Below are 18,412 nucleotides of genomic sequence, written 5' to 3' on the forward strand. Positions count from 1 at the left end.
CAAGTGGAATCCAGTGAAAAATTCTGCTTGAACATTTTGTTGCATTGTTTTCAATGGGATTCTGCTGCACTGATCTGATTTCGGCCTCCACCGAAAGAATTGAAATGGCAATTAAAGATATTCTAATTATTTTAAATTAAACTTTGTGGTGTGTAACGTATGTCACAAGAAATATTATGAGACTTGTGGGTTCTAAAAGATTGCAAATGCTAATGTACTGTATTCAGTTGCGTTGGATTCTAAATGCCAGATTTCTTTATGTTTTGCAAATCATAAGAGCCTAGAACCAAGACTGATAAAATGCCAAAGAAAGGGCAACACTATAGTGAAATGTGATGCACTGTGGTCTGCATCAATCTTATAGACTTATACAGTCATGGCCGTAAATGTTGGCACCCCTGAAGTTTTTCTAGAAAATGAAGTATTTCTCACAGAAAAGGATTGCAGTAACACATGTTTTACTATACACATGTTTATTCCCTTTGTGTGTATTGGAACTAAACCAAAAAAGGGAGGAAAAAAAGCAAATTGGACATAATGTCACACCAAACTCCAAAAATGGCCTGGACAAAATTATTGGCAAAATCAGTCGCTTCCTATAACCATCAATAAGTTTCTTACACCTCTCAGCCGGAATGTTGGACCACTCTTCCTTTGCAGACTGCTCCAGGTCTCTCTTATTGGAAGGGCGCCTTTTCCCAACAGCAATTTTAAGATCTTTGGGATTTAGATCTGGACTCATTGCTGGCCACTTCAGAACTCTCCAGCACTTTGTTGCCATCCATTTCTGGGTACTTTTTGACGTATGTTTGGGTTCATTGTCCTGCTGGAAGACCCAAGATCCCGAACGCAAACCCAGCTTTCTGACACTGGGCTGTACAGTGCAACCCAAAATCCGTTGGTAATCCTCAGATTTCATGATGCCTTGCTCACATTCAAGGCACCCTGTGCCAGAGGCAGCAACACAACCCCAAAACATCATTGAACCTCCACCATATTTCACTGTAGGTACTGTGTTCTTTTCTTTGTAGGCCTCATTCCATTGTCAGCAAAAAGTAGAATGATGTCCTTTACCAAAAAGCTCTATCTTGGTCTCATCTGTCCACAAGATGTTTTCCCAGAAGGATTTAGGCTTACTCAAGTTCATTTTGGCAAAATATAGTCTTGCTTTTTTATGTCTCTGTGTCAGTAGTGGGGTTCTACTGGGTCTCCTGCCATAGCGTTTCATTTTATTTAAATGTCGACAGTTCTCGCTGACGCTGATGCTCCCTGAGCCTGCAGGACAGCTTGAATATCTTTGGAACTTGTTTGGGGCTGCTTATTCACCATCCGGACTATCCAGCGTTGACACCTTTCATAAACTTTTCTCTTACGTTCACGCCCAGGGAGATTAGTTACTGTGCCATGGATTGCTAACTTCTTGATAATGTTGCACACTGTGGACAAAGGCAAATCCAGATCTCTGGAAATGGACTTGTAACCTTGAGATTCTTGATATTTTTCCACAATTTTGGTTCTCAAGTCCTCAGACAGTTCTCTTCTCCTCTTTCTGTTTTCCATGCTTAGTATGGCACACACAGACACACAATGCAAAGGCTAAGTGAACTTCTCTCCTTTTTATCTGCTTTCAGGTGTGATTTTTATATTGCCCACACCTGTTACTTGCCCCAGGTGAGCTTAAAGGAGCATCACATGCTTGAAACAATCTTATTTTTCCACAATTTTGAAAGTGTGCCAATTTTGTCCAGCCCATTTTTGGAGTTTGGTGACATTATGTCCAATTTGCTTTTTTTACCTCGCTTTTTTGGTTTAGTGCCAATACACACAAAGGGAATAAACATGTGTATAGCAAAACATGTGTTACTGCATCCTTTTCTGTGTGAAATACAGAATACAAATACAGCCATGACAGTAGAGGCAGCATGCTTACAAGACAGCTGCTCCTCTTCACTATGTTCTTGAGGGGAGGAGGAATGGGAAGCTTGGGATTCATGTTCTAGTGATAGGTGGGAGTCCGATCAGTGGGGTCTGGAGTGCTCATACATTAACTACTTGTGAATAACCATTGGTTTATATCTACTAAAAATACTGTTTATATTGTGAGTAAAGGTGCCTATATAGTTCATGGTCATGGCTGATGATCAGGGATGGGATGAAAGGTGAAATGAGCTGTGCCGCATCACTAGACCTAAGCATTTCCAGTGTCAGAGAACATTATAGGAGAGGAGTGTGAAGCCCACATCATCATGCACTAGGGCGAGAAGCAATCCTGGGGGCTAAGACTAAGGGCTCATTTACACTACAGGGGAGATTCCATTCAGAATGTTCACAAGCGAAAGAGTTTAATCCATTTACAGCAGCCTCATGTTAATTTTAATGGGTTCTGCTGCTTATGTCAAACACTGGATGTTCCGTAGATGAAGATGTCCTTTTAGCGGAATTCATGTGGAAATGCCCATTCTCAATGAGACTTATTTTCATGGCAAATTTTAACTGCGCAAATCCCTGAACACACCCTAAAAGAGGGAGCCATGATGGGACCAGGAATGAAATGGGAAGTTATGTTGGGAACCAGGAATGAGAGGGCCACACTGGGAACATACTCACATTTACTACATAAATAGAAGGAAACATACACACCCAGCACATACAGGTGCACACACATACTCACATTTACTACATAAATAGAAGGAAACATACACACCCAGCACATACAAGTGCACACACATACACACATTTACTACATAAATAGAAGAAAACATACACACCCAGCACATACAGGTGCACACACATACACACATTTACTACATAAATAGAAGAAAACATACACACCCGGCACATACAGGTGCACACACATACACACATTTACTACATAAATAGAAGGAAACATACACACCCAGCACATACAAGTGCACACACATACACACATTTACTACATAAATAGAAGGAAACATACACACCCAGCACATACAGGTGCACACACATACACACATTTACTACATAAATAGAAGGAAACATACACACCCGGCACATACAGGTGCACACACATACACACATTTACTACATAAATAGAAGAAAACATACACACCCGGCACATACAGGTGCACACACATACACACATTTACTACATAAATAGAAGGAAACATACACACCCAGCACATACAGGTGCACACACATACTCACATGTACTACATAAATAGAAGAAAACATACACACCCGGCACATACAGGTGCACACACATACACACATTTACTACATAAATAGAAGAAAACATACACACCCGGCACATACAGGTGCACACACATACACACATTTACTACATACATAGAAGGAAACATACACACCCAGCACATACAGGTGCACACACATACACACATTTACTACATAAATAGAAGGAAACATACACACCCAGCACATACAGGTGCACACACATACACACATTTACTACATAAATAGAAGAAAACATACACACCCAGCACATACAGGTGCACACACATACACACATTTACTACATAAATAGAAGAAAACATACACACCCGGCACATACAGGTGCACACACATACACACATTTACTACATAAATAGAAGTAAACATACACACCCAGCACATACAGGTGCACACACATACACACATTTACTACATAAATAGAAGAAAACATACACACCCAGCACATACAGGTGCACACACATACACACATTTACTACATAAATAGAAGTAAACATACACACCCAGCACATACAGGTGCACACACATACACACATTTACTACATAAATAGAAGGAAACATACACAACCAGCACATACAGGTGCACACACATACACACATTTACTACATAAATAGAAGGAAACATACACACCCAGCACATACAGGTGCACACACATACACACATTTACTACATAAATAGAAAGAAATATACACACCCAGCACATACAGGTGCACACACATACACACATTTACTACATAAATAGAAGGAAACATACACACCCAGCACATACAGGTGCACACACATACACACATTTACTACATAAATAGAAGGAAACATACACAACCAGCACATACAGGTGCACACACATACACACATTTACTACATAAATAGAAGGAAACATACACACCCAGCACATACAGGTGCACACACATACACACATTTACTACATAAATAGAAGGAAACATACACACCCAGCACATACTAGTGCACACACATACACACATTTACTACATAAATAGAAGGAAACATACACACCCAGCACATACTAGTGCACACACATACACACATTTACTACATAAATAGAAGGAAACATACACACCCAGCACATACCAGGTGCACACACATACACACATTTACTACATAAATAGAAGGAAACATACACACCCAGCACATACAGGTGCACACACATACACACATTTACTACATACATAGAAGGAAACATACACACCCAGCACATACTAGTGCACACACATACACACATTTACTACATAAATAGAAGGAAACATACACACCCAGCACATACAGGTGCACACACATACACACATTTACTACATAAATAGAAGGAAACATACACACCCAGCACATACAGGTGCACACACATACACACATTTAATACATACATAGAAGCAAACATACATACCCAGCACATACAAGTGCACACACATACACACATTTAATACATACATAGAAGCAAACATACACACCCAGCACATACAAGTGCACACACATACACACATTTAATACATACATAGAAGGAAACATACACACCCAGCACAGATACCCATACTCACTACATACATGGATACAAATACAAGTGCCCCACAAACATATGTTTGCTTAGTCGATTTACATTTATAGGTAAACATAGCTTGATGTAGCCTGTACTCTAATCAAAGAGATGCATTATTTTATCTTTTAGAATTTATATTATTATTTACATTTCCCACTATTTATTTTTATTTTTTTTATGTATGCATGGTCTTATAAAATGTTACAAAAATAAATTGTGCCTGGCTGAAGTAGTGTTATCTTATCTGGGCGACAGTACACCGGGTGCTGCTGGCATTCATTGCTTTTTAAAATAACTGAAGGCACTTGCCTTGGTTTGTCATATGACCCTCTTGTCCTGCTCTTTAAACAGTAGGCTACACATTAGACATAAACAGATTACACATTGTCCTTAACAGTTAAACTTGCAGGCACTAGATGCTCTTTGTTTAGTTGTATTGTCAGGCTGCAATTTGTTCCCTCTGTTTTTCCCTGGCTGACCTTGTGGGTACAGAAAGACACCAATTGTGTCTCTCCTTTCAGTAGCAGGGGAAACCGATACATTAATGGGTAGCGGTGGACATCACACTGAGATGCTTGTTCATGTATTGGCATGGAACCTCTCCTTTAGGAAATCAGTGTCTAGCTCTACATCTCTCTACCAGCAATAGAACGTTTCCTTTTAGAAATAACAAAATTAATTATATGAATGGTTCATTGTTGGTTTATTAAAGGGGTACTCTGCCCCTAGACATCTTATCCCCTATCCAAAGGATAGAGGGTAAGAGGTCAGATTGCCGGGGTCCCGCTGCTGGGGACCCCCTGGATCTACCATGCAGCACCCACCTGTAGCGGCTTCCGGAACTGCTGGAAGTCCTCAGGCTGAGTCCATCTCGACCACGACTCCGCCCCCGTGTGATGTCATGCCCCACCCCTCAATGCAAGTCTATGGGAGGGGCGTGTCTAGGGGCGGAGTACCCCTTTAACCATCTTATAGGGATATTTTACCTGTCTATCTTAAATATGTGTTCTAAGTTACATTATGGCACGAGGCAAATGTTTATTGTTTTGCCGTAGTTCTATACTCATTCCTCAAATAATTATTATGATTTTATCTTAAAGTGAAAGGAAACAGTAGTATTGTTCATCACATGAAATGTTATTATTTCAATATACTGTATTTACTAGAAATAGTCCAGTACATTTTCTTTACAGGAGGAGCAAGTGATACAAAAATTGCACCATGTTTGTAGTGTACTGTAGTAGAATATTATTTGACTGGAAATCCTCTGAACATATAAAACTTTTGGTGTGCAACCATAGGTCAAAAATACACTTTTCTGAAAGCTTCAGTTCAGAGCAGACAGATGGGTCTGTATTTGTAGACAGTTGCATATACAGGTCTATACATTCAGCAGGATTGTTTCAAGCTGTATTGCTAAATATGAGCACTGAGCATGGTGTGATTTAAGAATAAGGCTATGTTCACATTCTTGTTGGAGGCTCCTTTGTTTTTCCATTCATTTGCTCCATTATTGGAGCAGAAGAACAAAAAAAATTGAGCTGGTAGATCCCTCGCACAACAAACCCAGATGAAGCCCAACAGACCCTACTGGCTTTAATAGAGTTTATCGGGTACCTGGCATGGTGTCCGTCATTTTACTGTACTTTACTGGACAAAAAACAATTGTGCTCTCTACAATTTCTTGTCTACTATTTTGAACAGAATCTGCGATGAAGGCCTCCTACTCTAATACAGATGTGAATGAAGCCTAAGTTGGTGGTAGAAATGGTGGTAGAATAGTTGGTGGTAGAAATGGTTTCAACAATACCAGCCTATTAGCCAAAGTCATATAGCTAGTATATTTGTCTAAAAGCAAGTAACCCACTTAAGTATATATTTGAAATGGATTTACATGAGAAATTATGTGACAACCTGATTAAAATACAAACAGTCCTTCTTAGTATTGTCCAGTCTGTGATCACTACCTGGCATTACAACAAAGAAAGGTGTCCCTGTTGTTTAAAAAAAAACTTTGAACATGTCACAGTGCTGAGTTGCCCACCAATTGCTGGAATGAGTTGGGAGCAGCGTGCAGCCGTGCATCTCACTTTCCTGTTCACTGCAATATTCATCCAGTTGCACTGGACAGGCTAAAAGAGCCTGTCTAGTACAAATGGGCAGAGATCACAGCGCGCTGAGGAGTGAAGTGTACAGACGCTGACTTGTCCATTCTAATGCCTGTTTTAATGATCGGTGGAGGTCTGCATTGGACAGGTTCCATTTTACCTGCTGGATTCTATTCTAATGGACACTGTTCACCTAACCCAAATGTTATAGAACAAAATACATGTTATGCGGATGACAATCCTAACACAAAAACAACAAAAAATTTAAACTGTCTCAGTGACACATCAATGAGGATGGGTGGGATCATAAATAGGGCCCTTATCTCGTTGTTCAGGATACTATAGGATAATACAGCAGCCTTATAAAAAAGAAATAAAAAAATGAGCGCAAGGGTCACAGGAGTCAGAGTTCATCCACAAAATAGGTATGCATGGGAGAATCCCAAATTTACAGGAGCAGCTCAAGGGGGTTAGAAAAAAGCAAGTACAGGTACCACTCGGTTCACATCTGCAGCTAGGTCTTTATTAGGAGCCTCTGTCACAGTGTTATTTTTCCAGTCAAAATAAGGACACCTTGGTGGAAGCCTATAGTAATTTAATGCGGTCCTTTGTGTGCCACTGGTGGATGGGTCTGGCACATCCTTGTGGCTCCTGTTATAAAAGGAAGCTACATTGTACATGTAAACAGAGCCCTAGTACCAACATTCCAGGCTACATGACAACTAACTCACATGAGCAGCCAGAGTCATAACTTACAGCTCCTGGGCCGTAATGGAAAATGTTTAAAGTATCCCCGTCATCTTTCAGAAACACAAAATAAAATAACATTTTTATTTGCCCACTGGCATTTCAGTTTGAAATTTCACACACTGTTTTTATACCACTAGACTAGCACTGTTCTGGGTATAAGATACTGTCAGGGAGATTCATCATTGCTTTTAGAGCATTTTTTTTTGTCTATGTTTTGGCGCAGTTCAGGCACAAGCAGCATATTTTGGGACTTTTATGCGCCTTTTGATATAGACAGTTTCCCTCTTTTTGCCTTCCCATAGAAATTTTTCTTTTAGACATGCAGTGGTCATGTATTTATTATTTACGACTTTTGTCAAATTTTGTGCGCAAAGGTACATTTTTAGGCGCAAATCTACACCACCTACCAGTAGGCGTGAGAATAATTTCTACCTTCCACAATTCAACCTTAAACCTCTTGTGGACGACAGCGTCCTACTCCCCTTCTATGACACACGCTCAGCTCCTGAGGGTCATAGCTGGGTGGTCCTGGCAGCTATCTGCTACCAGGACCCATCTCTAATGCCAGACATAACCGATCACGGTGATGCCCGGCTTTAACCCCTTAGACACAGCAATCAAATTTTATTGTAACGTCTAAAATTCAAGTAAAAATGTCCCGGCAGCTCTGTGAAAGTAAGTAAAAACACCTAACCTGCCAAATTCAGGACCAAGGAAAGTGTCTACTTTCCTCCCTTAAAAGTGTCTAGAAAAAGTGTATGTGGTACAGCTTTACCCACCACAGCAGAGCTGCGCAAAATTCATCATTCTGCTGCACCTTCTTGATAAATAAGATGCACGCTAGTCACACCCACCACTCAAATAAGCGTGGGAAAATAGCTCTACCGTAGACATTCTTTGATCATTCTGGGCCTGTATGTCTGTAATATTGTAAATACTGTCAGTGCATATGACTATATCTTAAGGCTATTATAGCAAGTTTTGATTTCACTTGTGGTTTTTAAGTGACTGACCTGGAAGGACTCCTCACAGCTACATCTCTGAGTACAACTAAGGATAAATTGCGCTTTGTATTGGGTAATGATAGGTACACATTTGTATAGAAAAAAATTTAATAATCCATTTGAATCCTACTAATATGGCTTAATACTAGTGTTGCTCGGGAATATTCGCAATGCGAATTTTATTTGCGAATATCGCATATACGCGAATATATTCGCGAATATAGCACTATATATTTGTAATTACGAATATTTTTTTTTTTTTTTTTCACAGTACACATCACAGTGATCATCCCTCTCTGCTTCCAGCTTGTGTGGTGTAAAGAAGGCTCTAATACTACTGTGTGATGCTAATTTTCGCATATGCGAATTTTCACTTATGCTAAGTTTTGTATATGCTAATTTTCGCATATGCGAAAATAAATCGAGAAAATTACGAATATGCGGATTTAGCGAATATATGACGAATATTCGTCCATATATTCGCAAATATTCACGAATTTGAATATGGCCTATGCCGCTCAACACTACTTAATACTAGTAAAGTGATGTATATAAGTGTACTCTCACACAGTGCAGTTTTACTGTGCAGTTTGAAAGCCAAAACCAGGTGTAGATCATAATGAATTAGTTTTAAAAAATAACAAAAAAACAGATGCTACTTTCACTCTTTTTTCTTTTTTGAAACCACTCCACACGAAGAATAGTTTAAAAAAAAAAAAAAGAATAGAAGTAGCATCTGTTCATTATTTTATCTGATTCTTTATGATCCACACCTGGATTTGGCTCCAAAACTGCACCAAACCAGCACTGTATAAGAGCAGGCTAAGAATTATTCAACAATATTCAATTATACAATAAAATAATAAAAAAAAACATTTCTTTTTCTTTTTTTTCTCTCTAGAAATGGTTCAAAGTCCGGTTGTCCAAATGGAGAAGATCTGAGGGCCTACCTTCAGAGTGTGGCTCAGTCATGGACTAAAAGACATTTTTTTCATATAAACAAAATTTACATATTATTAAAAAAGATCCTACTTATTAAAAGCAGATGTAATAAATAATACCTATCTAAATATTGTATATATATATATGTACTAATGTAATATATTTTAAATATGTACTCTTAAATATTTCTTGGTTTTTGAAAAATAAACTTCTGTATAACACAAATGAGAAAAATGTTTATTGGTAACACAATTGTTTTCTATTTTGAGATACAATATATATATATATATATATATATATATATATATATATATATATGACAGACAAAGACCAGTAGCAAACAAGGATGCACCGCTGTTGCCGCAGGTGGTCAAGAACATATACCGTATTTATCGGCGTATAACACGCACTTTTTAGGCTAAAATTTTTAGCCTAAAGTCTGTGTGCGTGTTATACGCCGATACACCCCCAGGAAAGGCAGGGGGAGAGAGGCCGTCGCTGCCCGCTTCTCTCCCCCTGCCTTTCCTGGGGTCTAGAGCGCTGCTGTCGGCCCTTTTCACCCCCTGGTTATCGGCGCCGCTGCCCGTTCTGTCCCCCTGACTATCGGTGCCGGCGCCGATAGCCAGGGAGAGAGAAGCGGCGCCGACAGCCAGGGGGAGAGAAGGGGCAGCGGCACCCATTGCCGGCGCCGCTGCCCCGTTGCCTCCCCCCATCCCCGGTGGCATAATTACCTGAGTCCGGTCCGCGCTGCTCCAGGCCTCCGTCGTGCGTCCCCGGCGTCATTGCTATGCGCTGAACGGCGCGGCGCATGACGTCAGTGCGCCGCGCCGTGCATAGCAACGACGCTGGGGAAGCACGACGGAGGCCTGGAGCAGCGCGGACCGGACTCAGGTAATTATGCCACCGGGGATGGGGGGAGGCAACGGGGCAGCGGCGCTGGCAATGGGTGCAATGGCTGCCCCTTCTCTCCCCCTGGCTGTCGGCGCCGCTTCTCTCCCCCTGGCTATCGGCGCCGGCACCGATAGTCAGGGGGACAGAACGGGCAGCGGCGCCGATAACCAGGGGGTGAAAAGGGCCGGCAGCAGGGCTCTAGACCCCAGGAAAGGCAGGGGGAGAGAAGCGGGCAGCGACGGCCTCTCTCCCCCTGCCTTTCCTGGGGGTATATCAGGGTATACACGCGCACACACGCACCCTCATTTTTTCATGGATATTTGGGTAAAAAACTTTTTTTACCCAAATATCCGTGGTAAAATGAGGGTGCTTGTTATAGGCCGGTGCGTGGTATACCCCGATAAATACGGAACCAAATATTAGAGGAAATCTGCAGCTTCTACAATTATAGGGGAAATCATTCAAAGAGTCAGCTGACATGTCATTGAAACATGCTAATGCGGCCATAAAATCAAATTGTCAGGATTCTCCTAGTGATAAGTGGACCTTGGCCTTAAAGGGAACCTATCAAATCTGGGCTGTCTCATTTTATGTGGTAAAAACTTTGATGTTTAACAGTGAAGCATTAACTTATCCAAGTGATACCGAGATAGACACTTTGTACTTTATGTTACTGGTAACATGAGTGTACTACAGCGTCCCATTGGTTTTGAAACCATTTACTTTATTTACAATTGGCAGCATATTGGTTTATTTTTTTTACAGATGTCTCAGATTCTCCTTTAACACCTCAATAGTTGAAGTAACAGTATAGATCCATTAATTTGCTGTTCAGGGACTGGTCTAATGTCCCAGTTAAAAGCAAGAAAGAAACAAAAGAGAGTTGCATCATTATATCCCCTCAAAAGTGACATTTTCTTCACACATAAAGAACAATCAATCAGTTAATAGAAACTAAGGGGGCAATTATTAATGTTGCCTGTACAATGGTGAAGGATACAAGGGTCTTGATAAAATAATACAGATCTGTAATCTTGTATGATATATATTTTAATTATGCTTTTTGTAACCGCAAGGCCCGTACCATACTTCTTGTTTTCTCAACTGCTGATTCGTAACTATTGTGCACGTACATCCTGTTTTTGTGTTCTGCTGACTTGTAACTATTAAGCAACCATGGTATATATATATATATGAACGTTGGCAAATAGTAAAACAGAGCGTACTTAGAGGGTACCTTGTGTGTGCATGTATTTTTTCCACACCTGACAAGACGCTCTCCTGGCCAGTACAAGCCTTAAGCCAAATTGGACCTAGTACCAGGGGTACTGAGTAGACAGAGAACCTTTCAAATGGCATTTTTCCTGACTGAATTTGCAGCGCCTATTTTGGGTGTTGTGCGCCAAATTTACTATAAAGGTGCACTGTCTTAATAAATGTTGCCTGAAATAGAATGAATTTGTGGCTTGTTTAAAGTGGTACTCCAGGGAACTAAACCCATAGCCAATCTTTTCTCTCTCACCAACCTATTTCTTTGTCTAAATATAATTAATTAGCTATATAGAGAAGTTTCCCTCTTTCAGCTGTCACTTACATGCAGGGAGTGAGAGAAATACATCATAATCTGATCCTGCTTGTCTCTGTTCAAACCCCTCAGTGAGATCTAGCCCCCACCCTCCTGGGAGACAAACACCACATGATTTCTGGCTTCACAGGCACACCTTCCCTCCCCTCCCTCTTCCTGTGTGAGGATCTTGCAACAGAAAAGAAGCCCAGTGAAGATTCTCAGTGACAACTCAGCACATAATGCTGCTCTTTTCACTGACTGCTGCAATTCAGAGCATAGCACGATTTATTCCTGGGGGTGAAGGCTAGTTTGAAAGAAAAGACATGTTACAGTGTGTGCTGCTGACTGTTTACAACAACACAGCATTCACACAGATAGTGAAAGCAATTGACTGGTAGCCATTACACAGAGCTGCACTGACTTCTGAGAGTTGTAGTCTGGGCTGCAAGCAAGGAAAAAGGATATTCACGATACAGCAGGGGCACAAGAGCTGCCAAAACCACATGGATAACTATGGGGGACACAGAACAGGTATTGTGGTGGCTTCGGGACATTTTTATTTTCTTAACTTCCCCGGAGAACCCCTTTAAGGTCGATGTACCCTTTTATGCTCCCTTTTGCCAAAGGTGCAAATAATAAATATCGTCCGCCATTTCAGAAAGTGCCCACAGCTGGATTTCACAGTCAGTTTTAAAAAGGCATATATGAAAAAGCACAACAAAAAGGTGCATTAACATACTGTGTCCACAGATGTCCCTAAGTGTCCTAGAAAACAGGCTATATCTTGGCTAGAGCAGGGATCTCCCTTTGCTTCACTTTTTACAATGGTCATCCCCTATCCACAGGGAATGGAGAGACATTGTACCTCTGGATGAATGCTTGCACTCCACCCATTCTTCATGGGGGCACTTAAACATTGGTGGGCTTAATGCAGCAGTGCTCAGAAATATTCAACTGTCCAATTGTGAATGAATGGAGCACCGACGGTGCAAGGGGGTAAAATTTCCTTCTATTTTCTTGATTGTTGGGGGTCCCAGGGGTTGAATAGAGGATATTTATAACCTGTTGTTAGGGGATTCCCAGGAGATTAGAGAAGGGAACACTCTCTTCGGCTCATCCCTTGGTAAGGCCCTGCCATTGAACTAATTCCTAGATGAAAATCGATCAGATGAGCAGGAGACTCATTACAATACTATTTCAGCAACATGGGGGATATCTAGCAGACCAAAGATGGTTATACACATTCGGCACACGGCTAAGATCTAAAATATATGGCCAGTGGGAGCAAGGTTTTCTCCTGTCTACTTTTATCATCCATTTCTAGGTTTAAAAATGAAAATAAATAACTCTTCATATTCCTATTCCATGTGTGTTTGATGACATCACTAAAAGGCTTTAAACCTAATGCTCTGATGATTGGGTGTATCCTGTCTACAGTTCAAAGCGGCTTTGTTATCTATAATAGCCTCCTTCGATGATTTCAGCATGACAGACAATGACCAGTAGCAAACAAGGATGCACCGCTGTTGCCGCAGGTGGTCAAGAACATATAAACCAAATATTAGAGGAAATCTGCAGCTTCTACAATTATAGGGGAAATCAGAGAGTCAACTGACATGTCATTGAAACATGCTAATGCGGCCATAAAATCAAATTGTCAGGATTCTCCTAGTGATAAGTGGACCTTGGCCTTAAAGGGAACCTATCAAATCTGGGCTATCTCATTTTATGTGGTAAAAACTTTGAAAAACTGATGTTTAGAGGGGTACTCCGGTGGAAAACTTTTTTTTTAATCAACTGGTGCCAGAAAGTTAAACAGATTTGTAAATTACTTCTATTAAAAAATCTTAATCCTTCCAGTACTTATTATCTGCTGAATACTATAGAGGAAATTATTTTCTTTTTGGAACATAGAGCTCTCTGAATCACGAGCACAGTGCTCTCTGCTGACATCTCTGTCCATTTTAAGAATTGTTCAGAGTAGGAGAAAATCCTCATAGCAAACATATGCTGCTCTGGACAGTTCCTAAAATGGACAGAAATGTCAGCAGAGAGCACTGTGCTCATGATGTCAGCAGAGAGAACTGTGTTCCAAAAAGAAAATAATTTCCTCTGTAGTATTCAGCAGCTAATAAGTACTCGAAGGATTAAGATTTTTTAATAGAAGTAATTTACAAATCTGCTTAAAGGGGTACTCCGGTGCTTAGACATCTTATCCCCTATCCAAAGGATAGGGGATAAGATACCTGATCGCGGTAGTCCCGCCGCTGGGGACCCCCGTGATCTTGCACGCGGCACCCCGTGATAGCTGTCACGCCCCCTCCCGTAGGCTTGCACTGAGGGGCGGAGCGTGACATCACACGGGGGCCCACCCTGTAGTCGCGAACACGCTCCGGGGACTGATTATAAAGGGGGTGCTGCGTGCAAGATCAGGGGGTCCCCAGCGGCGGGACTCCCGCGATCAGGCATCTTATCCCCTATCCTTTGGATAGGGGATAAGATGTCTTAGCACCGGAGAACCCCTTTAACTTTCTGGTACCAGTTGACTTAAAAAAAAAAAAAAAGGTTTTCCACCGGGGTACCCCTTTAACAGTGAAGCTTTAACTTATCCAAGTGATACTGAGATAGATACTTTGTACTTTATGTTAGTGGTAAATTGTGGTTGAACCTTTCAGCCTGTATTTGTGAAAATGTAGGCAAATTTACAATAATATGGTTGTTTATTGGCCATAGTTAGTAAAATCTGTCAAATTAGGATCTTCTTGGTGTGGGCAGAAAATATTGGTGTATAGGTACGCCAGTCACTACCCTGTCATGTCTTTTGACTCACTCCAAAATATATCATGTCCGACTACTTGAATTTCTACTTTCTTCTGCCATAAACCTGCTATATTTGTGCCACTAATGTGTGCCTTTATTTTAACCTTTTCCTGTAATGTTTTATGTGCAATGTGCACTGTACAGAACTCTGAAGAACTCTCTTCCCTAGAAAGTGATTTAAGGCTTCCAGAAGCTCTTTTTTTTGTTTTTCTTTATACAGGACTTGCTTGATTTATATTATTTGCTTATTTGTCTTTGATCGTAATTCTTTGATTTTGGTTGAAAAAATAAATAACTAGTTTGTCATAGAGTTTTGGTCTTAAATTATACCTGTCATTTCAGTAAGCTTTTCAGGATAAGCTGTTGTGAGGACATGAAGAGTAGCACTATTTCTGTCCATTATATAACTTGTATGTAGCATTTCCCATCAGTTTTCTCTAATTTTCAGTTGTCCCTCAGCTAGGACGTAGATCTTAAAGGGGTACTTTGGTAGAAAACATTTTATAAAATGTTTTATTAACTTTTGCCAAAAAGTTAGACAGATTTGTAAATTACTTCTATTTAACAATCCTAATCCTTCCAGTACTTATCAGATACTGTATGCTCCAGAGGAAGTTGTATACTTCTCTTCTGTCTGATCACAGTGCTCTCTACTGACACCTCTGTCCATGACAGGAACTGTCCAGAGTAGGAGCAAATCCCCATAACAAACCTCTCCTGCTCTGGACAGTTCCTGATATGGACAGAGGTGTCAGCAGAGAGCACTGTGGTCAGACTGAAAAGAACTACACAACTTTCTCTGAAGCATACAGTAGCTGATAAATACTGGAAGGATTAAGATTTAGATTAGAAGTAATTTACAAATCTGTTTAACTTTCTGGCACCAGTTGATTTAAAAAAAAAAAAAAAATTTCCACCGGGAGTGGAATATCTATGATGGCTACCATACACTGCACATAGAGGAGGGAATCCTGCTCCCCTATATACATACAGAAAGCCCCCTTCAACACTGCCTCCCTATATGAGCCATTGCTAATTGCTGAAGGTTTCTGTTGCCAGACTAGATCCCATATCGAGGTTGTCATGGAAAGACTGTGCAGAAAATGCAGAAAGTATGAGTCTGGCTACAACATATGTCAACCCAATCTAATATTTACACTTAAGCAGATGGCTTGCTACAGAGTTCTTTGACTCTTTTGACTGTATCCACTAAAACCTATTAATAGAAACATAGTAACATAGGGAGAGATTTATTGTTGCCTTCCGGAAATTATAAAGTTAGTTTTCGTACAAAAATTTTGCGCAATTTCAAAATAGACATTTTTTAAAACTGACTGTGAAATGCACTGAATCTTTATGGCAGTGGAGATTGTTTACCATGAGAGATCGCCTTACGGTCCCAATATATTTATACATAGTTATTAGGTCGCCCCTAAGCCTTCTATTTTCTAAACTATATAACCCTAATTCTGATAATCTTTCTGGGTACTGTAGTCCTCCCATTCCCCGTATTACTCTGGTTGCTCGTCTTTGAACCCTCTCCAGCTCCACTACATCTTTCTTGTACACTGGTGCCCAGTACTGTACACAGTATTCTGTGTGTGGTCTGACTAGTGATGTGTACAGTGGCAGAATTATTTCCTTGTCGTGGGCATCTGATGCATCTCATGATTTTATTTGCCTTGGCAGCAGTTGCCCAACACTGGTCGCTACAGCTAAATTTACTGTTAACTAAGACTCCTAAGTTCTTTTCTACGTCAGTCGTCCCAAGTGTTCTCCCATTTAACCCCTTAAGGACCGGGGTTTTTTCCGTTTTTGCATTTTCGTTTTTTGCTCCTTGCCTTTAAAAAATCATAACTCTTTCAATTTTGCACCTAAAAATCCATATGATGGCTTATTTTTTGCACCACCAATTCTACTTTGTAATGACGTCAGTCATTGTGCCCAAAAATCTACGGTGAAACGGGAAAAAAAATCATTGTGAGACAAAATTGAAGAAAAAAAACGCCATTTTGTAACTTTTGGGGGCTTCCGTTTCTACGTAGTACATTTTTCGGTAAAAATGACACCTTACCTTTATTCTGTAGGTCCATATGATTAAAATGATACCCTACTTATACAGGTTTGAATTTGTCGCACTTCTGGAAAAAATCATAACTTCATGCAGAAAAATTTATACGTTTAAAATTGTCATCTTCTGATCCCTATAACTTTTTTATTTTTCCGTGTATGGGGCGGTATGAGGGCTCATTTTTTGCGCCGTGATCTGAAGTTTTTAACGGTACCATTTTTGCATTGATAGGACTTATTGATCGGAATTTGGAATTTGGAATTTTTTTGCGCGCACGCCATTGACCGTGCGGTTTAATTAACGATATATTTTTATAATTCGGACATTTCCGCACGCGGCGATACCATTTATGTTTATTTTTATTTACACTGTGTTTTTTCTTTTATGGGAAAAGGGGGGTGATTCAAACTTTTAATAGGGAAGGGGTTAAATGATGTTTATTCACTTTTTTTTTGCACTTTTTTTTTTGCAGTGTTATAGGTCCCATAGGGACCTATAACACTGCACACACTGATCTTTTACATTGATCACTGGTTTCTCATAAGAAACCAGTGATCGATGATTCTGCCGCATGACTGCTCATGCCTGGATCTCAGGCACTGAGCAGTCATTCGGCGATCGGACAGCGAGGAGGCAGGTAGGGGCCCTCCCGCTGTCCTGTCAGCTGTTCGGGATGCCGCGATTTCACCGCGGCTATCCCGAACAGCCCACTGAGCTAGCCGGCATGCTTTCGGTTTCACTTTAGACGCGGCGTTCAACTTTGAACGCCGCGTCTAAAGGGTTAATAGCGCGCGGCACAGCGATCAATGCCGCGCGCTATTAGCCACGGGTCCCGGCCGTTGTTAGAGGCCGGGCCCGAACCGCTATGACGCGGGGCCACGCCGTGGCCCCGCGTTATAGATCGGGAGTGGACACATGACGTTCCAGTACGTCATGTGTCCTTAAGGGGTTAATACATTATCCCAGCCTGGATTTTTCCTCTCAATGTGCATAACCTTACATTTATCAGTGTTGAACCTCATCTGCCACTTCCCAGCCCAAACCTCCAACCTATCCTGATTCATTTGTAACAATGCACTGGCCTCTTTTGTGTTATCCGCTTTACAGAGTTTAGTATCTTCTCTAAAGATTAATACATTACTATACAATACCACAACAAGGTCATTAACAAATATATGAAAAAGAATAGGACCAAAAACTCACCCATGTGGTACCCCTCTAGTAAGTCACCCAATCCGAGTATGTACAACCCTCTGTTTCATATCACTATTCCAGTTATTGCCCACCTACACACTTTTCGCCCAGCCCAGGCATTCTCATTTTATGTATAGGCCATTTATATGGCACAGTATCAAATGCTTTGGAAACATGAAGGTATTTGACATCCAGAGATTCACCCTGGTCCAATCCTTATTGATTATACATCCTGCATGTACAAAGAGGACAGCACTACTCACAATGAACTATACAGATGTAGGATGGGC

At 40.8% G+C, this 18,412-nt stretch overlaps 1 protein-coding gene across 2 annotated transcripts in view; it reads left to right on the forward strand.

Annotated features, from left to right (window-relative positions):
• The window catches only part of HOPX (HOP homeobox), a 36,870-nt gene extending 27,059 nt beyond the window's left edge, over window positions 1–9,811 (forward strand). For both annotated transcript variants that reach the window (XM_056518244.1, XM_056518245.1), the window contains exon 4: window positions 9,539–9,811. In XM_056518244.1, coding sequence (XP_056374219.1) covers window positions 9,539–9,616 — 78 coding nt within the window. In that variant the 3' untranslated portion in view covers window positions 9,617–9,811. The remainder of the gene's footprint in view (window positions 1–9,538) is intronic.
• The last annotated feature ends 8,601 nt before the right edge of the window (window positions 9,812–18,412 follow it).

This window comes from Hyla sarda, chromosome 1 (genome assembly GCF_029499605.1).
Source record: "Hyla sarda isolate aHylSar1 chromosome 1, aHylSar1.hap1, whole genome shotgun sequence".
Classification (NCBI taxonomy): Eukaryota; Metazoa; Chordata; class Amphibia; order Anura; family Hylidae; genus Hyla; species Hyla sarda.